This window comes from Mirounga leonina, unplaced genomic scaffold, assembly GCF_011800145.1.
Source record: "Mirounga leonina isolate KUSES-001 unplaced genomic scaffold, KU_Mleo_1.0 Mir_101799, whole genome shotgun sequence".
In the NCBI taxonomy this organism is placed as follows: domain Eukaryota; kingdom Metazoa; phylum Chordata; class Mammalia; order Carnivora; family Phocidae; genus Mirounga; species Mirounga leonina.
Window position 1 is genome coordinate 3,513,353 of NW_023270210.1, and position 19,570 is coordinate 3,532,922.

General features: G+C 51.8%; 2 protein-coding genes across 6 annotated transcripts in view; both read right to left on the minus strand.

The window, feature by feature from the left end:
* Positions 1 to 19,055, minus strand: part of FATE1 (fetal and adult testis expressed 1) — a 30,652-nt gene extending 11,597 nt beyond the window's left edge. Inside the window, exon 1 of one of the 3 annotated variants that reach the window (XM_035011764.1) lies at positions 18,983 to 19,055. The gene's annotated coding sequence lies outside the window, so the exon portion shown is untranslated. Of the gene's footprint in view, positions 1 to 13,639; positions 13,712 to 18,982 lie in introns of those variants that run through there. The other 2 variants (XM_035011755.1, XM_035011775.1) reach the window with 2 other exon arrangements.
* PRRG3 (proline rich and Gla domain 3) lies at positions 10,699 to 19,069 on the minus strand. Of its 3 annotated transcripts, none has more exons than XM_035011731.1 (4): positions 18,983 to 19,069; positions 15,552 to 15,590; positions 14,081 to 14,241; positions 10,699 to 13,710 (listed from the first exon to the last, which is right to left on the minus strand). In XM_035011731.1, exons 2-4 carry the CDS (start codon positions 15,556 to 15,558, stop codon positions 13,183 to 13,185), a joined length of 696 nt encoding a protein of 231 aa, XP_034867622.1. In that variant the 5' UTR covers positions 15,559 to 15,590; positions 18,983 to 19,069; the 3' UTR covers positions 10,699 to 13,182. The 3 variants fall into 3 exon arrangements, with proteins under 3 accessions (XP_034867622.1, XP_034867639.1, XP_034867630.1); XM_035011748.1 differs by lacking the exon at positions 18,983 to 19,069 and adding an exon at positions 18,172 to 18,243; XM_035011739.1 differs by lacking the exon at positions 18,983 to 19,069 and adding an exon at positions 16,077 to 16,911.
* Between the last annotated feature and the right edge of the window lie 501 nt (positions 19,070 to 19,570).

Here is a 19,570-nt window from a genome sequence, read left to right on the forward strand (position 1 = left end):
TTTACTAATATTGACCGATATTGTCAGTGCCCTTCCTAAGAGACTGTGCCAAGTGGGATCTCAACAAGAGGAAGAAAGATCTGTTTTCTTCACAGCCTTATCAACAGAAGATATTATGAAACTTTCTAAAAGGCATCAGTATGATGGGTAGAAAATGATATCTATCTCATTGTTGCTTTAATTTTATTGCTTTAATTATGAATAAACCTGAGCAATTTTTCATATGTTTATTGATCTTCTGTATTTCTTTCCTGTGAACTGTCTGCTGGAGGGCTTGGATCTTTATTAAAATGAGAGCTGTTTTATTAACAGAAAGGGATGGAGATGAAAGCTCTCCCTCCTTTCAAGCTAAGTGTCTCCAAAGAAAACATATCATCTTTTTCCCTAAAGGTGATCATGAGCACATAGCCTCCACTGGGGGCCAAACAATTCCAGTTAATTGCATCCAAGTTTGTGCTGAAATCTAGAGGGCATCCAGCCCCCCCAACGGAGCAGGCTGTTGTCGGCCTGTCTGCCTGCCTGTCTGCTCTTGTCTTATGTCTGTCTGTCTCTCTGCCTGCCCGACCACCTGCCTCCAGGAACCCGGGCCCAGGATCCGTACACCTGGGAGTGACACTGGGGCATCTTAGGCTAGTTGTTTCCCATGCTCTGAGCCCCTGTTTCCCATCTTCATATGGAAGATTGGGCTAAAACCCAGTTTTAAACTGTTTTATGGTTTCAGGGAGGTATGCTGGGGCTACCTGGGCTTCAGGGCAGACTCCAGCCTCTCTTCACAGAGAGCAGCTCGCTTTCGTCACTTTCTCATATTGGGGTTCTATGGAAGAGACCATTCAAAGCTAGCAGGTGCAGTGGTCTACTGCATCCCAGCCCTGCTCAGTTTCAGGCAGCTACAGTCCCAAGCCCAAACGAACAACCCTGAATTGGGCTGTAAACTTAGATCCCAGGCATCTGGGAGCTTCCTCTCCTCTTGCTAATGAAACTTACGAACCTGTAAACAATTCTCCTTCCTGCTCCTGGAAGCAGCTGGCACTGATGTCATCCCTGGAGCCCCAGGGCCTCCCCGACCAGAAGGGAAAGGGAAGAAGGACTAGCGGAGCCTTGCATTCCTTAAAGACACAGGGAGGACAGAGGCATAAACTTCAGGGACTGTAAGGCCCAGGGAATGAGGACCACCTCGTAAGCAGAGAGAGGGAAATAAGTGGCAGGAGCATATGGGGGCAGCCCTTTGGACTCATTCCAGCACCCCCCCCCCGCATAGGGACAGGGCCACCAGCAGAAGGTTATAGGGAGTACCTCGATTTCCAAATGTGGGCACTTCTCATTCAGTATGACTGTCTTGAATCAAGACTGACTGGGTGTCAGGTCCTGAGACTAGGGATAAATTTCCTGTCTTCATGGAACTCAGGCTTAGAGGGCAGACAGAAACAAGCCGACAGACAGGAAGGAAGTCCACAGGTCTGTGGGGATAGTAGCAGGGGCTTGTTTTTGAGGCAGTGCTGCCCTAAATCCTGCTACACTCTGCCTTCCTGGAAATGTGGTGGGTGGTCCCTCAAGCTTTGTCAACCTAAGAGCGAGAGACTGACTCTTGTTCCCAGCACCGACAGCCTCTGACTGCACACCTCCTGGACAGCTCACTACTTCCTGAGGTGGCTTGGACTGGGTGGAAATGCTGGTCAGGACCCCACCCACCCCCAAACTCTGGTCCAGTCTGGAGGGAGCAGCCCCAGCAGAAGTGGGTTAAAGACACTGACACAGAGCCACAGCCTTGACTGCCAAGCTTGCATCTCGGCAGTCATGGCCCTCCCTGCAGCCCCCGGAGTAGCCCCCACAGGAGCAGGCTGCCTGAAAAACTGCCGTACAGCTGCAACTGAGTGTAGGGGAATTGTTGCTAGCTAGGTGCCCAGAAAGGAACTCAGGACTGCACTGTGTGCCTGTGGGACAGAATAGCCCCAAAGAGCAAAGACTGGGAAGCTTGCCTTCGGGCTCCTGGTGTAGCCAGCTGCTGTCTCTGCTGCTCGTTGTCTCTGCTGGCCTGAGAATCCCTTGCCCCCAAAGCTGGCAGCACATTTGGAAACCTGGAGGGGTTTAGTTGTCTGCCTGTCAGTTACCTTTGCTCCATGTACAGGGAACCCTTGGAGTGGGTGGGAAAGGCCCTCTCTCCTGATCCCCGGCAAGGGCGTCAGATAAGGTGACCTGGCAGAGTCCATGGCCTCGCCTGCACAGTGACTCCTCAGATTGAAATGTATCTGCTTCCAATTGTTTCCATGTCCAAAGACCGAAATGTGATGTGTATGTAAAATTCAGGAGAATCAGAAGCCAAAGGAAAATGACCAACAATAATGAAGAGGTGGAAAAAATGGTGCAGCTGGAGAATGAGGTGGAGGAACCCAAGCTGAGAAACCCAGGCCTGAGAAGCTGCGTGTTTTTTCCAACAAGCAGATACTCCTCCCAGTATCCCCCATTTTAGGTGGACAAGCTGGGCCACTTCACAATTCGGTGGCAGGGCTTAGAAGCAAACCAGTGCTTTAAGATTGGTGATCCAGGGTCCTTGGTAGAAGAGGAGGAGGTCGGTCCCAAGGGAAGAACTGGCTCAAGAGAGCCTCAGCAAGCAGCCTCCAGCCCCATGCCGCATTGACCTGCCCTTCACTCTCCCAAGACAGAGCTAGCAGGCAGATCCTAACACAAAGAACACACACGAGGGAGGATGGGGTGGGTCAGAGCCCAGGCTCTGCAGTCCAACAGTCCCCTCCCCGCAACCTCTTGGGGTTGGAGTCCTAGCTCCTCACTTAGCAACAGTGTGCCTCAGTGGTCCTATTGGGGAAAAGGCAGGTCAGGAGGCATAGAATATGAAGCACTCAGCTCCGAGCAGAGTTAGTGCTTGAAGCCCAGCTGCTGGGATTCTCACAGAGGCCACGAAGCCTCCTGCTCACTATAAAAGGTGCTCCAGCTTTATCAGTGACCCATCTCTGCATTTTCTAGGGTCTTCAGCTTCTCCTCCTTGCCAGGATGATTCTCTTCAGCACTGAGATATCATCACATCTTTCCCAGCATGGGGATATTGGTTCCATGAGGGCAGAGACCTTGTCAGCCTCACTCAGCGCTGTCTGTCTCCCATGCACTTAGCACAAGACCTGACTCCTGGTAGGAGCTCATTAAGTAGTTGTTGAATTAAAATGACCTGAATATTAAAAAAAGAAAAAACACCATCCTGCTTCGGTGTCTTGTCTCACTCATACTACTGGCCTTTCTCAATTCTTTGAAAATGTCGTCACCACCATGCACAGTGTCTCCACTCCTTTACCTCCTAGGCATTCCTCTCCTCATTCTAGTCTGCCTTTCTCATCCACAATTCAACTGAAACTGCCTCAGACCAAAGTTACCAGCAACCTCCTGGCAGCTCCTTCCCATGAACCCACTTCAGTCTTCATCTTACTTGACTTCTTGGAAGCATTTCACATCATTGTCCTCTCTCTTCCTCTGCTCTGACCCTTCCCAGTGAATGGTCCTGCCATCTACCCCACAGTCTGAGCCCCCAAGCCTCAGAGTCATCTGGGACTTCTCCCCACCCCTCCCAACCAGTCAGTCACTATGTATAGTTCTGTTCCACCTATGATCATTAATTTTATGTGTCACCTTGACTGGGCCATGGGGTGCCCAGATTAAACCTTGTTTCTGGATGTGTCTCTGAGGGTGTTTCTGGATGAGCTCAACATTTGAATCAGTGAACTCAGTAAGCAGATGGCCCTCCCCAGTGTGAGTGAACATCACACAATCCTTTAAGGGCTTGAATAGAACAAAAGTTAGAAGAAGGGAAAATTCACCTACTCACTCCCCTTGTTTCTCTCTCTCTCTCTCTCTCTCTCCCTACCTGACTACTTCAGCTGGGATACTGGTCTTCTCCTGCCTTTGAACTCTCTCTGAACTCTCTGTCTCAGTGAACTCCCTCATTGGCTCTCTGGATCTCAGGCCTTTGGACTCAGACTAGAACTTTACCACTGGCTGTCCTGGATCTCCAGCTTGCAGAGGGCAGATTGTAAGAATTCTTGGCCTCTATAATTACAATTGCATGAGGCAATTCCTTATAATAAATCAATCTCGATAGATGATAGATAGATAGATAGAAATATAGATATATAGATAGATATCTATAGATAGATAGATACATACATACAGATAGATGGAGAGAGAGAAAAAGAGATTACAGATATAAATATATAGATTTAGCTATATCTGCACAGGTTTCCCCTGCTATCCAAAAGTAGAGCATTCCTATGAAATCTTTCATAAACCAAAATGACTTAAAGGAAAGAAGCAATTACTATTAATTTATATGGAAAAAATGTTTGAGTGTCCTCAGACCCAAAAAATAACCTCTATCAGGCCTTTCTGATGCCTTAGGACACCTCTTGCTGACAGATGCACAAAATAAATCAAGATAAAGCACAGATCAGCCACTGTGGAAAACAGTATGGAGGTTCCTCAAAAAGTTAAAAATAGAATTACCCCTTTATAGCAGCAATGTCCACAATAGCCAAACTATGAGAAAAGCTCAGCTGTCCATCGACAGATGAATGGATAAAGAAGATGCGGTATATATACACAATGGGATATTACTCAGCCATCAAAAAGAATGAAATCTTGCCATTTGCAATGACGTGGATGGAGCTAGAGGGTATTATGCTAAGTGAAATAAGTCAGAGAAAGACAAATGCCATATGATTTCACTCACATGTGGGATTTAAGAAACAAAACAGACGAGCAAAGGGAAAAGAGAGAGAGGCAAACCAAGAACCAGACTCTTAACTCTAGAGAATAAAGTGATGGTTACCAGAGGGGCAAAGGATGAGGGGACGGATGAAACAGGTGATGGGGATGAAGGAGTGTACTTGTGATGAGCACGGGGTGATGTATGAAGTGTTGAATCCCTATATCATACACCTGAAACTAATATTACACTGTATGTTAACTAATTGGAATTTAAATAAAAACTTCCAAAAACAGATAAAGCACAGATGCTCATAGACACAGTTCAAAGCTGAGATGCCAAGTGCAGCTTGTGAGGAAGAAGCTTGGTGGGTGCACACAGCCTCTGGAACAGGTCACTGCAAAACAAATGTTGAACAATGGACAGTGTTGTTGCTTTTGGCCTATTTTTATAAAAGCAAAAATCTTCTGCTGGTTTCTTTCAGTTAGCAAAAACAGGTACTAATGTAGGTCTTTCATAAAAGTGGTGTAAAGCAAACTTGAAAAGCGGGGGGGTGCCTGTATGTCCAACTCTCTATCTTTGTATACATCTCCTACTGGTTCTGTGTCTCTGGAGAACCCTGATACAACCTCCTCAATATATAATTAATTCTGTGTTTGAGCAAAAATCTTCTCAGTAGTCTACTTCCCTCTGTCTTCTCTGCCACTCCCCTAGGCAATCCCGTCACCGCCTCTTGCCTGGATGACTGCATGGCCTCATACTTATCTCTTGGATCCCGTCATGACCCCTTCAGCCCATTACCCACATAACAGACAGACTGATTATTTTAAATGTAACAGGCCTGGCCATATCCTCCTGCTTCTCAAAGATACCTCAGTGCCTTCCCATTCTCACTAGAGAGTAAAGACTACAGCCCTGAGTGTGGCCTCGGGGCCCTGCATGGGCTGCCTTCCCTCGGCTTCTCCAATCTCATCTTGCTCAAGGATTTCCCCTTACCCTACCCTGGCTTCTTCTGTTTCCTTAAAAATATGATAGCCTTGCTGGACTCTAGGCCCCTTCACATGCCATTCCTCTGCCTGATTTAATTGTCTTCCATGCTCTTCTGCCTGATTGATTCCTACTTCAAGCTTTAGGTTGGGCCTGGCTTCCTCAAGAAGGCTTTCTCTGGCAGCCCGCAGCCCCAGCCCCCCAGGCTTCCCCTACCAGAAAGTCCAACATGGTTCATTGCCGTGGCTTGTCTAATGCCTTCCCCACAAAACTAGGCCCAGAGTTCCAGAAAGGGAGGACCTAGCATGTTGCTGTACTCCCTTCTGGGGCCCCATGGCTTGGCTTGAAGCAGGGACACAGCCAGCTTCTGGAACACCATGCTAGTCTTGTGATTCTTAAAAAAAAAAAAAACCACATATTTTGTCTATAAAAAAGTCTGAGGGGACACAAAGATTTTGTCTATTCTTCAGGCTTTGGGTTCTCACATCACTCTCCTCAGAGGGACCCTGGGAAAACTATGCTGAAGCCCACTTCTGTCCCAATCCCACCTGGGCTGTTAGGACCTTTGGCAAGTGGCCCAGGCCTGTCCATTTGTGGCAGGGAAGAAACTGCTGTGGGGGGCCTGATTTCAGCCTGACAAGGTGCCCCTGTCTTTGCCAGCATCTCAGAGAAGTCCTGATGTCCACCCCCAAGCTTTTCCAGAGTGTGTGTGATGTGCTCAGGGTTGGGATAAGGAGCAACAAAGTCTCCCCCTGCTACAGATGGAATGTTATAGCCTGAATTGTGTTTCCCGCCCAAACCGCCCCCCCACATTCAGATGTTGAAGTCCTGACCTCCAGTACCTCAGAATATGATTGTTTTGGGAGATAGGATCTTTAAAGAAGTAACTGAGGTTAAATGAGATCAAAAGTGTTCACCCTTACACCAAGAGGAGATTAGGACAACAACACACACATAGGGAAGAACATGTGAGGTCACAGGCAGAAAAGGGTGGTCTACAAGCCAAAGGGAAAGGCTTTAGAAGAAACCAACCCCGCCAACACCTGGATCTCAGCGAACTAACCTCTAGAACTGTAAGAGAATACATTTCCGTCATTTAAGCCATCCAGTCTGTGGTACTTTGTTATGGCCGCCCGAGCAAACTAACACATGAAGCTTGGGTCCTAATTGGAGAATATAATCAATCAACACATTTTATTTCATTGAACACTGACCGTGAGCCACTGTGCCGAAGTGTAAGGAAGAAGTGGGGAGAAAAACGTTTTACATGGTCCCTGCTCTTGTGGAATTAACAGTTGGGCAGGAGGAGGTGTGAGGGTGCTGGCAGGTTGGACAGTCAACGGGAAAACAAAAGCAAAGTAACCTCCAAAGGAGACTAGCAGTGTCATATGAGTGGCAGGGTGTGGGGCATTCAGGAGAGACGTGAGTTCCCCTTGATGAGGGCAGCACTTCCTGTCTGTGAGCCCTTGGTCAAATGGCCTTCCTTCCCTCAGCTATCACAGGTTTGTTGGAAGAATCGTCTCAGTTAATGCATCCACAAGGCCTGGCATACCCTAAGTGCTCAATAAATGCTGTCTGTGATTATTTCCAAGCACAACTCATGGATCCTTCCCACTATCCCTCCGTCCCTTCAGTAGGTGCAGTCTCGGACCAGCTGCTTGAAGAGTTTGGCAGTAATACAAGGTGGAGGCTTGGGGAAAGAACGACAAAAGGGATCCCAAGCCACACCCGAGAAGCAGTCTCTGCCCCCTTCCCTGCCATCACGCCTTTAAGTCTCTGCTCCTGACTTGCCCTCACGGTCCATAAGCAATCCCAGTGCCTTGGCCCCACAACCTATGGTCTTGTGGTACAACACGAAAACAAGAAAGCGAGGCCCAGTCCCTCGGATGGTGCCCAACAGGGACTTTGGGAGCCTGGGGCCTCCCTCATGTATTAGCTTCCTCTTGTGGGCTAGCCTAGGACTCTAAGTCACTGCCTAGAATGCTTGTTTCTGACAAAAAGAGCCTAAAGTTCAAAACCCATATTCAGAATGTGACCCCACCTGTGTCCTGGAGTCTGCTTGAAGAGTATTCACTTGACTTCTCCACATCTCCAGAAGGTTGGCTTCATTCAACAAGCCAGTCCCAGATAAGAATGGAACCCAAGGCCCCTGGTTGTCAGTTCTGGCATTTAGCCTCCACATTCAATCCTCGAAGGAGGCCCTAAGTTTCATTGTCATTTTCTCATCACTGCCATGGCTTTTCCTATTAAAGCGTGGATTATTTTCATTACTGGGGATTGGCCATATCTCACCCCACACCAACAGCCGGGAGTGTTTGGGGCTAAGACTATGCTTCCACGAAGGGGAAGCAAGGGCATCCTTGCCCTCTGAACAGTCTCTGACTCTTGCCATCCTCTGAATTTAGGAAGCAGAGCCAGGGCGATGCCTGAGTTTTAAATCCTACCTTCACAGGACACAGAAAAATTTCTCCCTCCCAACCCTTCCCCAACTCTGAAACCAAGCAAGGCATCCTTTTAGCAAAAGAGACAACTCTGTTAGTAACCAGGGATCAGGTGACAGGGAAGTTGCTAACTTGATTGGCCACAGACTTTACTAACCGCATCCCAGGGGGATGGGCCAGGAGATCATCTTACACACATGAGGACAATCTTTAGAACCCAAGACATCTCTGCTTCCTGCTTCTAAACTGGTTTGGGCTGTTTCCTCATCTACAGTCTGACTTTTGGGAAAAACAAGTTTGGCCCACAACCATCCATTTCCTCCGCGAAAGTTTGGGAGTCAGCAGGGATCCAAGACTGATGAGGACAGGACACAAGTGAATGCCATGTGCTCTTTATTATTATTAATTATCTTCTTGTACAGAAAGAGACGAAATTTAACAGCTAAACTCAACAATTATAAAAAGAGAGAGAGAGAATAGGAAGCAAGTATATTGGTTGCTCCCAGGCTCCAGTGAAATCCTGACATACTACTGAATGTACAGATTTCCCAGCTGACACGGGTCAACACATGAATACAAGCACAGTTTAAAGTGGTACCAAAATTAATCCATTTCACAGTAATCATGTCTATAAGCTCAGTTGCACATATCAGGGTTTCCACTGTCACAAATTCACAATCACAGAGTGAAATAGCAGGTGTGTTCAGGCCTGGGAAAGTGGCATCCAGAAGGGGAGATAGATCGGGAGGCAAAAGCAGCTGTGGGATTTGTTCCAATTTTGAATATCTGTGTTAATGCTCAGGCTGGGGGCGGGGGAAGGGCAGGCACCATTCAACGGTCAGATGTCTCAGTACAGTGTTTGGATATCCTTGTCAGAGAAATTCTTGCTAGAGAGAGACTCACCGCCCACAGCCTGTGAAAGGAAAACCTCCCTACATTTAATATTTGGAGGCGAATGATGGGAGTGGCCAGCCTGATAGCAAAACATCTGCTTTACAGAATATTTAGCAAGATACACCAGTTACGTTACTTTAAATTGCAGGCTAGGAGAATGAAAACCTGCAGCACCCACCCTTCCCACAATGGAGAGAGACCAAGAGACCATCCTACGCAGAAAGAGCCTTACACACGAGAATTGCTGAGCCCCAAAGCTGAAGGCACGGTGAAGGGATCCCTGATGTCTTGAGCCTTTTATTTGAAAAAGGTGCTCATTTTAACTAGATCCCTCTTACACATAGGACCCTGAAAATTGACTAAAGCGAAGAATATTTCAAATATTTCTACAGAGCGAGAATCGCAGATACCATGAATTATCTTAAGTTGTGATTTTCTATAAGTTCTGAATGGGCACAGTCCTGAAATGGAGCTTCGTTACTTGTCAAGCCGAAAAGCTTTGCTGCCCAGCTCTCCATCTTGGCCTTGAACATGAAAGCACATGCAAGACCTAGCACACAGGCACACTCTTAGAAACACAGAGAGTAGGTGAATAGGACCCCCCCTTCCCCCCACCCCCGACAAAAGAACAATCTAGAGGCAGTGTTGTTTTTTCCTTCTTCTCATGGGATACCATTTGTTTGTCAAAAGATCAACCCGCAGCCAGAGAGGAACCATCTGGCTCCAACTCCTTAACAAAAAGACATTTTCCTGTCCCGAATTCCTCATATTCAGGCCACCAGAAAGGCCACATCCAACCCACTGGGCAGATTCCTGTTTTCCCAAGCACCCTAAGGAATTCACACTACTGGCAGTGGGATTCACAAGCAGAAGAGGAGGCTCCTGCTAGATGTTGCTTCACTCTTTCTCCTGTGCTTTCGTCTTGAAAACCCCAGGCGATGGGGAGCAGCGTGGTGGGACAGGTTTGCGATTCTCATTTTAAAAAGTCTTAAAAAGGTTTTTAAAGCCTTTTCTCTTTTTTCTTAATGAAAAATATCTGAATAACTAGCCCCACCAGTCCCAAAGTCAATAGTCACACATTTTTTTCCCACCAAAATATAAAAACAAAAAATAAAAAGGCCCAGGAGTGCTCAGATCTCCTTCAGCTGGTGATACCCACAGAATAGGAGTAGAGGCGGGGGACACCAGGCCAAAAGGGTGTGTGAGTGAGGGGTCCCACAGGGTGGAGGCTTAGTCTTCTCCCAAAACTTTTTGTGAAGTGGGGGCAGAAGGTGGTGCCTTTCCGGGGGCTTGGACAGCTAATCTCAGCTTTCCTCCCTCAGGGCCCTGTCAAAAGCCCGTCCAGCCCCAGGACGTGACATTCCTCCCTTCAGACTGGTACCCTCCTGGTACAAATATAGCCACACACCGGCTATTGTTTCACGCGTACAGGCACACACACGCACACACACAAAGTCCCAAAACAACAAAAATGTGGCTACTACAGATTCAGCATCATATCAAACCAACGTCCATACAAAGACAGAGTTTGAAAAGATATATACAGAGCGTTCGTAAAAGCCAAATGTGCACCGCGAGGAGTTCTGACCATTGTGTACTGTACAGTCTTTTTTTCCTACAATATACTGCAAAAAACATCCCAGAGACCACGGTGGCAAGCCCACCTGGAAGAATCCTGCGAAGCACCTTAACAGGAGAACACAGGGCCCTAGGAGCTGCCTGTGAGCTCTCCCTGCGGGCCCTGGCTCGGCGCCTGAAGGACACAACACGTGCTGTCCTCCACCGGGCCAGGCTCCTGCTTCCCGCTCCCTCCCATCTCCACCCAGCTTGGCAGGGAAGGGCTCAGCAGATGCCAAAGGCAGCAGGCATTCCTTGGCCTACTCCCTTCGGCTCTGGTCACTAGGGCCCATGCCTGGCTCTCTTCTCCCATGCTCCCGGGTCACACGCAGGCACCTGCCTGAGGAAATGCTGGGAGGGCAGGGCTGGCCCCAGAGCTTCGGGCCGCCCCAGGTCCTCCAACATGGCCAACCAGGAGTGACCACAGCCTCCGTCGTGCAAAAAGGGGGGCCTTTCTAGGCCCTAAAATACCTTTGTGAGGAAGGGCAAGAGTGTAGTGTTAGAGGCCTGGAGGGAGGAAAGGGGGAAGGAAGGAAAGGTGGAACGCACCTGGTCAGCACCTCGGGCATCAGGGAGCTCTTGGGGAAGGAGGAGGGGGCACAAAGTGCCAACTGGCAGGAGACTGAGATCCCAAGTTGAGACTCAACATCAGCGTCACGTGAAGGCCTCCACTAAGACTGGTCTCCTATAAGCTACACATTTCTAGAAGACTCTTCCTAAGGGCAAACTGCACTAGCTCCCCAGGCATTAGCTCAGTCAGCCTCCCATAGGCCTGGGAGGGAGTGGGAAGGACGGAAAACCGCAGGCACCAGGTCAAGTCGTCGAAGCTGGTGGCCTCATTGGGATAGGAACACAAGTCTCCTAAACTTGAAGCATGTCCCAAGGCCAGTCCTCAGGGCGGGAGGGGCCTCCAGAGGTCATCTGTGGCCTCGAGGCAGGGTTGCCGTCAAAGAAGGAGACCCGATGCCGGTCTCGGAGAGCTGTTTGGACAGAGAGAAGCTTGTCTTCTCGGTGGCTTGCCGATAGACCCTGGCTGTGCACTCGTTTGGACCCCACAAAAATTTGCTACATTTTTTAAAGCACCACTGGGGCCAGAAGGATGGACATGCGGGGGTGAGGGGAAGCGGTATCGAGAGTCTTGTACGTGGTCACGGTCAGCTAAAGGGCAGGTCACTTCTGCCCCACTGCCGTCCAAAGCCTCACTGAAATGCAGAGGTGGACAGCCCCTGGGCCAGAGAAGGGGGTTACTAAAAATGGACCAGCCCCTGGCAATAACACAGCAAACCCTGAATGGGCCTTTGACCCCACGTCACAGGCTTCCCCACCTCCCCTGCCAAGAAATTTCTAAAAAGGGACACTTCAGGATCTTTTCCCCAGGTGGACACCATTCTTAAGGAGAAGTCAGTCATCTGAAGTTCAAGTTCAACTCAATGCACCTGCTCACGAAAAAGGAAGTATCCTAAAAGTTCAAAGCCAGAAAGCACAGTGCTGAGGAGGCCAAGTTCATGGGTTTAGTCATTCCATGGGCCAGTCAACCTCTGTAGGAGAAAACTTCAGCTCTCTGCCCCAGCCCGTACCCCCAACCACTCAGAGGCCACGGGCTCCCCAGGCAGGGTCACCAGCGTTAGTTTTCCCAGTGCTCTGATTGGGCTCAGGCCAGTGCGTAGCAGTTTTAGCACAGCCGGTACACACGTCTAGAAAGCCAAGGTCTTCAGGAGGCCAAGCACACTAGAACCAGAGCTAGCCTCCAGGATGGCCAAGTTCACACAGGCCTCTCGCTCAATCCGGCAGCTAGGCCCTTGCCCCTCATCCTTCACACACCCTGTCCTCCTTCCAGCTTGCTCTAGATATTCCTTTTAACGTGGTCAGCAGCGTGGGGGTGGGTGTTGGGGCAGGGGAGTCTCACAGATCTGATTTCCCTCAGTCCCCTGTGAATGGCCCAGGTTATATTGTTTTGTTCTATTGTGTTGGTCACTTACTCATTTGTTATTACCCTTTTTTGTAGTTGTTGTTCAGTCCTTGTCCCCGTGCTCAAAATGTAAGCAAAGACAGAAAGCACAGGACTGTTGAGGAAAAGGGGTTGCTGAAGGGCTAGCTTCTCTCCCTCATCTCTGTGGCCTAGGCTTCCAGACAGAGACAGGTCTCCAGCCAGCTGCGTGGCCCTGGGGCCTGAGCCTATGGACATTCTGGCCACAATCAACTCAATGGGGTAATACCTTTGGCATAAGAGAAGCCAGTTCCTGATGGGAGGACAGGATGGCGGGAGCATGGGGGTTTTGGGAAGAGCTGGGCTCTCTAGCCTGTGGCTCTCCCCAGGGGCTTTGATGCATATGTGTTCCCTACCCCCCGCCCCCTCCACCTGTCTCTGACAACTGACTTCCTACAAATCCACGGTTAGGAAATTATTTGGCAACAGGAGGCTAAGGCTGTTTTGTGGTGGCACAGTCTTTAAAAAGTAAAAAAAAATAAAATAATAATAATAATAATAATAGGAGACCCCTTAAAGAGGCTTTCACTCCGGACAGGCCAGAAGTCCTACTACTTGTCCAAGCCAGGGTTGGTGGCCACTATCTCCTCATACTTCGGGGGTGGGTCGCTATAAGAGACGCTCGCCTCCTCATTGCTGCTCTCCTGGGGCGCAGTCACCTCCTCATAGGATGGGGGAGGAGTGGCACTGGACAGCCTGGAGAGAGAGAGCTCAGGGAGGTAGAGGGTGCTCTCCAGGCGAACCGTGGTTCTGCCCCCTCGACTGGGCCCCAGCACCACCTGTGCATTGTTCCCTGCCTCACGGTGCCCAGAGGACTCCCCCTGGCTATGGCCAGTGCCCCGGTACACCATGACCCGGGGGAGACTGTGCCCGGTGCGACTGGCCAGGTACCGGTTCTGAGCATACGACGGGTGATGACGGGTGGCTTTCTGCAGCTGGCACCTCCAGATGATGAACAGGGCAATGACAATCAGCAACGCCACCCCCAGAAGGGGCACCACCACGTACATGGCATCTGAGCTTTGTGCAGGGTCTCGGACTGAGTAGACTGCATTCGGGTACCCCTTCCAGAACTCCATCTACAAAAGAAGAAGGGCCGCTTACACTTACATGCAAGACCTCATGCCCCAGCTGGACCTCAGAGAACTTCAGCTAGTCTGGCAAGTTCAGCAGGGCCTGGGGCGGCTCCCCACCCTGCCCATCTGACTGGCCTCTCAGCTACCTGAGAGGCTATGGAATGCACCCAGGACAAGGGACAATGCTCCCAAGTGAAGGGGTCCCCAGAATCAGGCAGCTGGGACTCTAAGGACATGTTGTCTGTCCTTCCATGGCCTGAGACTGGGCTATCTTTCCTTCATTGCTTCTGACTGGCCTGAGATACCAGGGCCTGCTCTTGTTATTCCTGAGGCTGCCCCTGCTCCCAGAAGCCGGCCCCAGGGCAGTACGTGCCGTTTTCTCTTTGTCCTCGAACACCTCCTTGACCTCCTCGTAGCTGCAGACCTCCTCCATGCACTCTCGCTCAATGGTGCCCTGGCGCAACTCCTCCAGGAATTCATTGGCACGAGGGAACCGTTTCAGGACCGAATGGGCATTCTTGGCCTCCAGAAACACTGAGGAGAGATCTGCACTGAAGCCTGGAGTGGGCAGGGGCCCAGGGGCTCCTTTAAGCCAGACTCAGCCCAGACACAGAAGCATAACGAGGAAGGGAAGCAAGACAAAGTTGGCAGGCAAGACACCACCCCAGATACGGCGAGGCCTTTTTTTTTTTTTTTTTTTTTTTAAGATTATTTATTTATTTATTTGAGACAGAGAGAATGAGAGAGACAGAGAGCACATGAGAGGGGGGAGGGTCAGAGGGAGGAGCAGACTCCCTGCAGAGCAGGGAGCCCGATGCGGGACTTGATCCCGGGACTCCAGGATCATGACCCGAGCCGAAGGCAGTCGCTTAACCAACTGAGCCACCCAGGCGCCCACGGCGAGGCCTTTGTAAAAGGGATCAAAAGGCTGACTTTCTCTGATGCCATGACGTGTCAGCTTAGAATACCACCGACCCGAGGAGACTCGGGCCTCGGGTGTTACGGAGGAAAATGGGATCTGAATGAGAGGGAAGGGCATGTTGCTGGTGACCAGTAACAAATCACCGCATATGACTCTACAAGGGCGGCATCCCTCCACCTGAATGGCCACCTGGGCCATCATCAATAGTCCGGCCCCAGACAATCTAGTACAAACCCATTCTGGCCTAGATCAGGGCATTGGGTGCATACAAATCTGAGAGTGCCTCTGGGAAAGGGGTAACAGGATCTATGTGGGGAATCTAAGCCTTCGTAGACCGCACAGATGCTTCCTGCAAAAATGTCACTGAATGCTGGTCATATCTACTTATTCCAAAGGGAGGGACCCAGCTACGGTCCAGCCACCCAGCTACGGTATCAGCTATATGCCTCTGTAAACCTGAGCTAGTTCTCCTGTCAACCAGGCCCTTGCAGGGCCCAGGGAGGCAGGGCTTTACCAAAAAGCAGGTGCCCTGTAGTACTAGTTTCTCTCCTAGTGGCCTGGGCAGGTGCACATCTACAAGGTCACCCTGGGGACAGGCAAGCTGGGAAGGACTTGAAAAGTGAGCATGCAGGGCACCTGGGTGGCTCAGTCGGTTAAACATCTGCCTTTGGCTCAGGTCATGATCCCAGGGTCTTGGGATCGAGCCCTGAATCGGGCTCCCTGCTCAGAGGAGAGCGTGCTTCTCCCTCTCCCTCTGCCTGCCTGTCTGCCTACTTGTGCTCTCTCTCTAACTCTCTATGTCTCTGTCAAATAAACAAATAAAATCTTAAAAAAGAAAAAGAAAGAAAAGTGAACAGGCACCTTTCCTGCGAGCCCCTGGGCATGGCCCCTCACCCCTTGGCCTGGGCCCTGGCAAACTCACCTGCCATTGTTCCTCCCTCAGACCCAGCGTCTCACTTGCCTGGCAAAGGAGAAAAGCAGAGTCACAATGAAATCACACCCCAAAGCCTACGGGGCACCTTCTTGGCCCTGGGATGTGACTCCCACCCCCGCTGGCCTGGTCAAAGGTCAAAGGAGCACCTCATGAGGCAGGTCACCCCCTGTGCCACTCACAGCTTCCCATCCTTCCCCAGGCTCTCTTCCCAGAGCTCCCCAAGGCCCAGCAGAGCCCAAAGCTAACCTTCCAGCTCTTTGCCCCATGAACAGATTCAGAGAGCTTAGAACACCTAAGGGTTGACTTAATTCTTAAAAAAAAAAAGGGGGGGGGAACCCATCCTACAGGCCAAGGTTCCTCCTTCCTCACTTCCCTCGACAGATCTTTGCACTGTTGAGTCGGAAAGGACCTCAGAGAGACAGAGAATTACGTGAGGTCAAGCACATCAACAGTGACAGGGACAGGACCCAATTTTTGGAACTCAGTTTGCTCACAATGGCAAGTCCCAGATACCTCTAATGACAAGCATGTTCCTTGAAATCGGGCAGCACACGTTGAAGAAGCAGGTACTGGCCAAGCTTAACGCGGGGAACAACAGCCATCTCAGAAGTCTCAGCCCAAACCCAGGTGCCCCGCTCTTGGTCTGCACCAGACAAGGCACTGAGGATCTTCTGAAACTGAGATGCTAACTCAATGCAAGTGTTGCCTCTCATGTGAGCTATTGTCCAAAAGCCTTGCTCCTGCTCAGGAATCATCCTGCCACTATGTAAACCGTGGCCACGGCACAGTGCGCCCCGCACCACGCACTCCCCCTCACACACATATTCCAGAGCTCTGCCCAGGCTGTCCACATCTGGGAGCAATCACCCCGCTGCCCCCTCCCCAAGCAGAAGCTCTGGTTTTATGACTTCACTGGATGCAAGACACCTGAACGGTGTAACCCGTCGTGCCACCCTTTTTGCCTAGGCTGCCAGGAAGTTCAGTGTTAACAGTGACCATCAAGCCCAGCTGTTGAGCACATATGCTTCTCCCGTGCAGCGTGGCATACGCTTTTCTCTTTATGTGTTCAGACCTCGTGTATGTTTCAAATATACCTTCTAATCCTTTCGGCAAACAGGTAGGCTATAAATCATAAATAAAATTAAAGCTAAAGGAAAAACAGCAAATCTAACATCCATCTATGGCAACACCATGTCAAGGGGGATTTTTCTCTCTTGAACCCCACAATGATCCCACCCAAAATTATCAGTGAGTGAATGTGTCAACAGATGGGTCTACCATTGTAAGAAAAGTTGGCCCTTGATGTTTTAAGAGTGAAGATAGACTATTTATCTCAAAATTCTGCTTCATTACTGATCTCTGGGTTTCCGGGGGGGGGGGGTGGGGGGCGGGGCATGCCAGTCACATGGTGATGGTGTGGGTGTGGCATGCCTAACAGCAAAGGGTTTTCATTGAATTAAAAACGGAGCTGTTGTGTCAGGGTTTGACAAGAATGAGTAAAGGCTGTACTAATAAGTGAAGACAGAAAAACATACATTTCATTGCCTATCAAAGAGAACTGCCGTGTGATTTTTGTTCATTTTTATGTGGAAAAATTACATAACAGCTTACATATAGCCACCTCTTGTCCCAAACACACCTGACTTTGATGCATGAACATCCACACAGATCATAGCCACGAATGCGTGCTCTCCTGACCCTTGCCAAAGTTATTAGTTCATTTTTAAGCTGCAAACAAGCCAGGAACGCCCCCCAAACAGCTCACGGGGCATGACCTACTCCATTAATAATTCTGTAGCCACCATCGCTGCTGCTGCCTCCTCCACCTTCCCCAAAATTTAGCGCCTGCTTCTTCCCCTATAAATACACCATCAATAGGGCGTTGCTATGGCAACAGCGAGGAAGCGTGAGGGCTCCACGACAGAGAATGCTGCTGCAGTCACGCATGTACATGTCCCTCCTACCCCTGGTGGATACTGTAAGGCTGATTGTAGGCCGAAGGAATTTTTAACCCACTCCCCCCAAGAACACAGCTGAATCCTGAAGGCCTGGAAAGGAAGGCAGGCAGGGACGGGCCGCCACAAAGACCTTCCTTATTAAGACCCCAGCCTAGGCTGAAGCTTCCAAATCACAGCACTCTGAAACATCGCTCCCAAAGTCCCTCGCATGGGGACAGGAGGCCATCAGAGCACCGGGTGTCCCAAGACGTAGCCTCCAAACCACTTCTCCAAATCCTAGCCCTTTTCATTCCCCTCACTCAGAACTGGTCGCCAGGAAAGACTTCTGTGATCGCCAAAGCGCATGACTCATGAACCTACCCAGTGACATGGAACTCCCAAATTATGCTCAAACTCTGGGCCCTCCTTGTCTCCTTCCACTCATGCCAGCCCTTAAAGTGCTCGCCCTTGCCCACCGTCGCCCTCCAGCTGCGCCCTGCCCAGGAACTCCAGCTTCTGGCCCAGCCACGCTCTTCTCCTGGGTCTGCTCAAGACCCCCAACGCCTTGGCCCGGCCGGGCCGTCCCCCAGTAATGCCCCGCGCCCGGTTCAGGGGCCCTGGACACCGAACCATGCCCTCGGGGCTGGGGCACCCAACCCAAACGGCCTCACCGTTCTCTGGGCCCGGGAGGCGGCCGCCCTGTTTGCGCACGCAGCCCGCCACCTCGCTGCGGCGCCTCTTCCAGCAGGGCCCCTGTCCCCGCCCACCTGCTCCCCGTCGGCCAAGCCCCCGGCCCGGCCCAGCCGTCTCCTCCCTCCCTCCCTCCCCGCCCGGCGCCCTCCGGCCGCCACCGGGGCCCCCGCAACCGGCCCGGCCAAGGCCCGGGCCGAGGTGCGCCTGGAGCTCCCGCCCCTCGCAGCCGGGCGCCCGGGCCCTGCCCGTTACCTCGGCACCCCCCTGCCCCTGCTCTCCTCTGGGGACTCCGCCGCTGCCCGCCCCCCACGCCCTGCTGCGCCAGGTCTGGCCTCGCGCCCCGCGCCTTGCGCGCCACCCTCGAGCGCCACGACCACCGTGCCCTGATCGCCAGGCCGCGATCGTCGCGCCCCACCGCGCGCCGGGCCGCCGGGCCGAGGACAGGAGAGGGCTGGGGGCGAGGAGAGCGGGCCGAGGGGGAGGGAGGGCAGGCCGGCAAGCTGGGCCGGAGGGGCGGCGGCGCGCACCGAGCACCGCGCGCCCGCGCCCCACTCCGCCGGCGCCGCCCCTGCCCCCGCCCGTGCTGCCAGGGGGCGGGGCCTGGCCGGCGGGCCCGGGCACGCCAGGGACCCCCAGCCAAAGGCGCGGGCCCCGTCGTGCCTCCGGGCACTGGCCCTCGGAAGCCCGGGCGCCAAGGCGGGCTGGGGCGGCCGCGCCCAAGGCCCACACGCCAGGGGCCCCGCGCAGCGCAACCCCCCCCACCACCAACTGTCCCCGATCCAGGCTCACCTGTCATTGTGGCCAGCCCGCCCCCGAGTGCCAGCCGAGAAAAGAAGGGGCTCGGGCCAGCAGCCTGGGCCCACCTCGCCGGGCTCCAGCCAGCCCGTAGAAGGGCTGGGTTGAGGCTGCGTTCCGCCAGTGACTGGGTGACCTTGGCTTCTTCACTTACCTCCTCCCCCCGCCCCCACCCTGCCCCAGGACGACAGGCTTCTCTCCTGTCAAATCTGGTAAATGGGGAGAATCCTGCCTCCCTCGCGGGGCTGCAGCGAAATAAAAGAGGAAATGGGCTTGGGAAACTCTTAAGGCTCAGAAAGGGAAGAGGAAGGGAGCGCGGGGGTGGGGAGTGGGCAGGGAGGGGTCTCAGGAGGCCCCGCTGTGGGAGGTTCAGCATGACAGGACCAGACGCTGGTACATGACACTAGTCCAAGGAGAACCACGCGACGAGGTGGACTGCTAAGGGAAGGCAGGACCGTTCTGGGGGAGCTCAGGATCTGGGTCTGCCAAATCTTCAGAGGAGGCGTCCAGTGCACCCTGCTGGGTTTTCAGGGTTCTTTTTGTTCTCTGAACCTCTGGAGCCCATCTTGCAACTGAAGTGGG

Excerpts from the sequence above, each read along its gene's own strand:
- PRRG3 (XM_035011731.1), bottom strand. Across the intron at positions 13,711-14,080 it reads TCGAGGACAAAGAGAAAACG|ATGGAGTTCTGGAAGGGGTA; the intron begins GCACGTACTGCC and ends CTTCTTTTGTAG.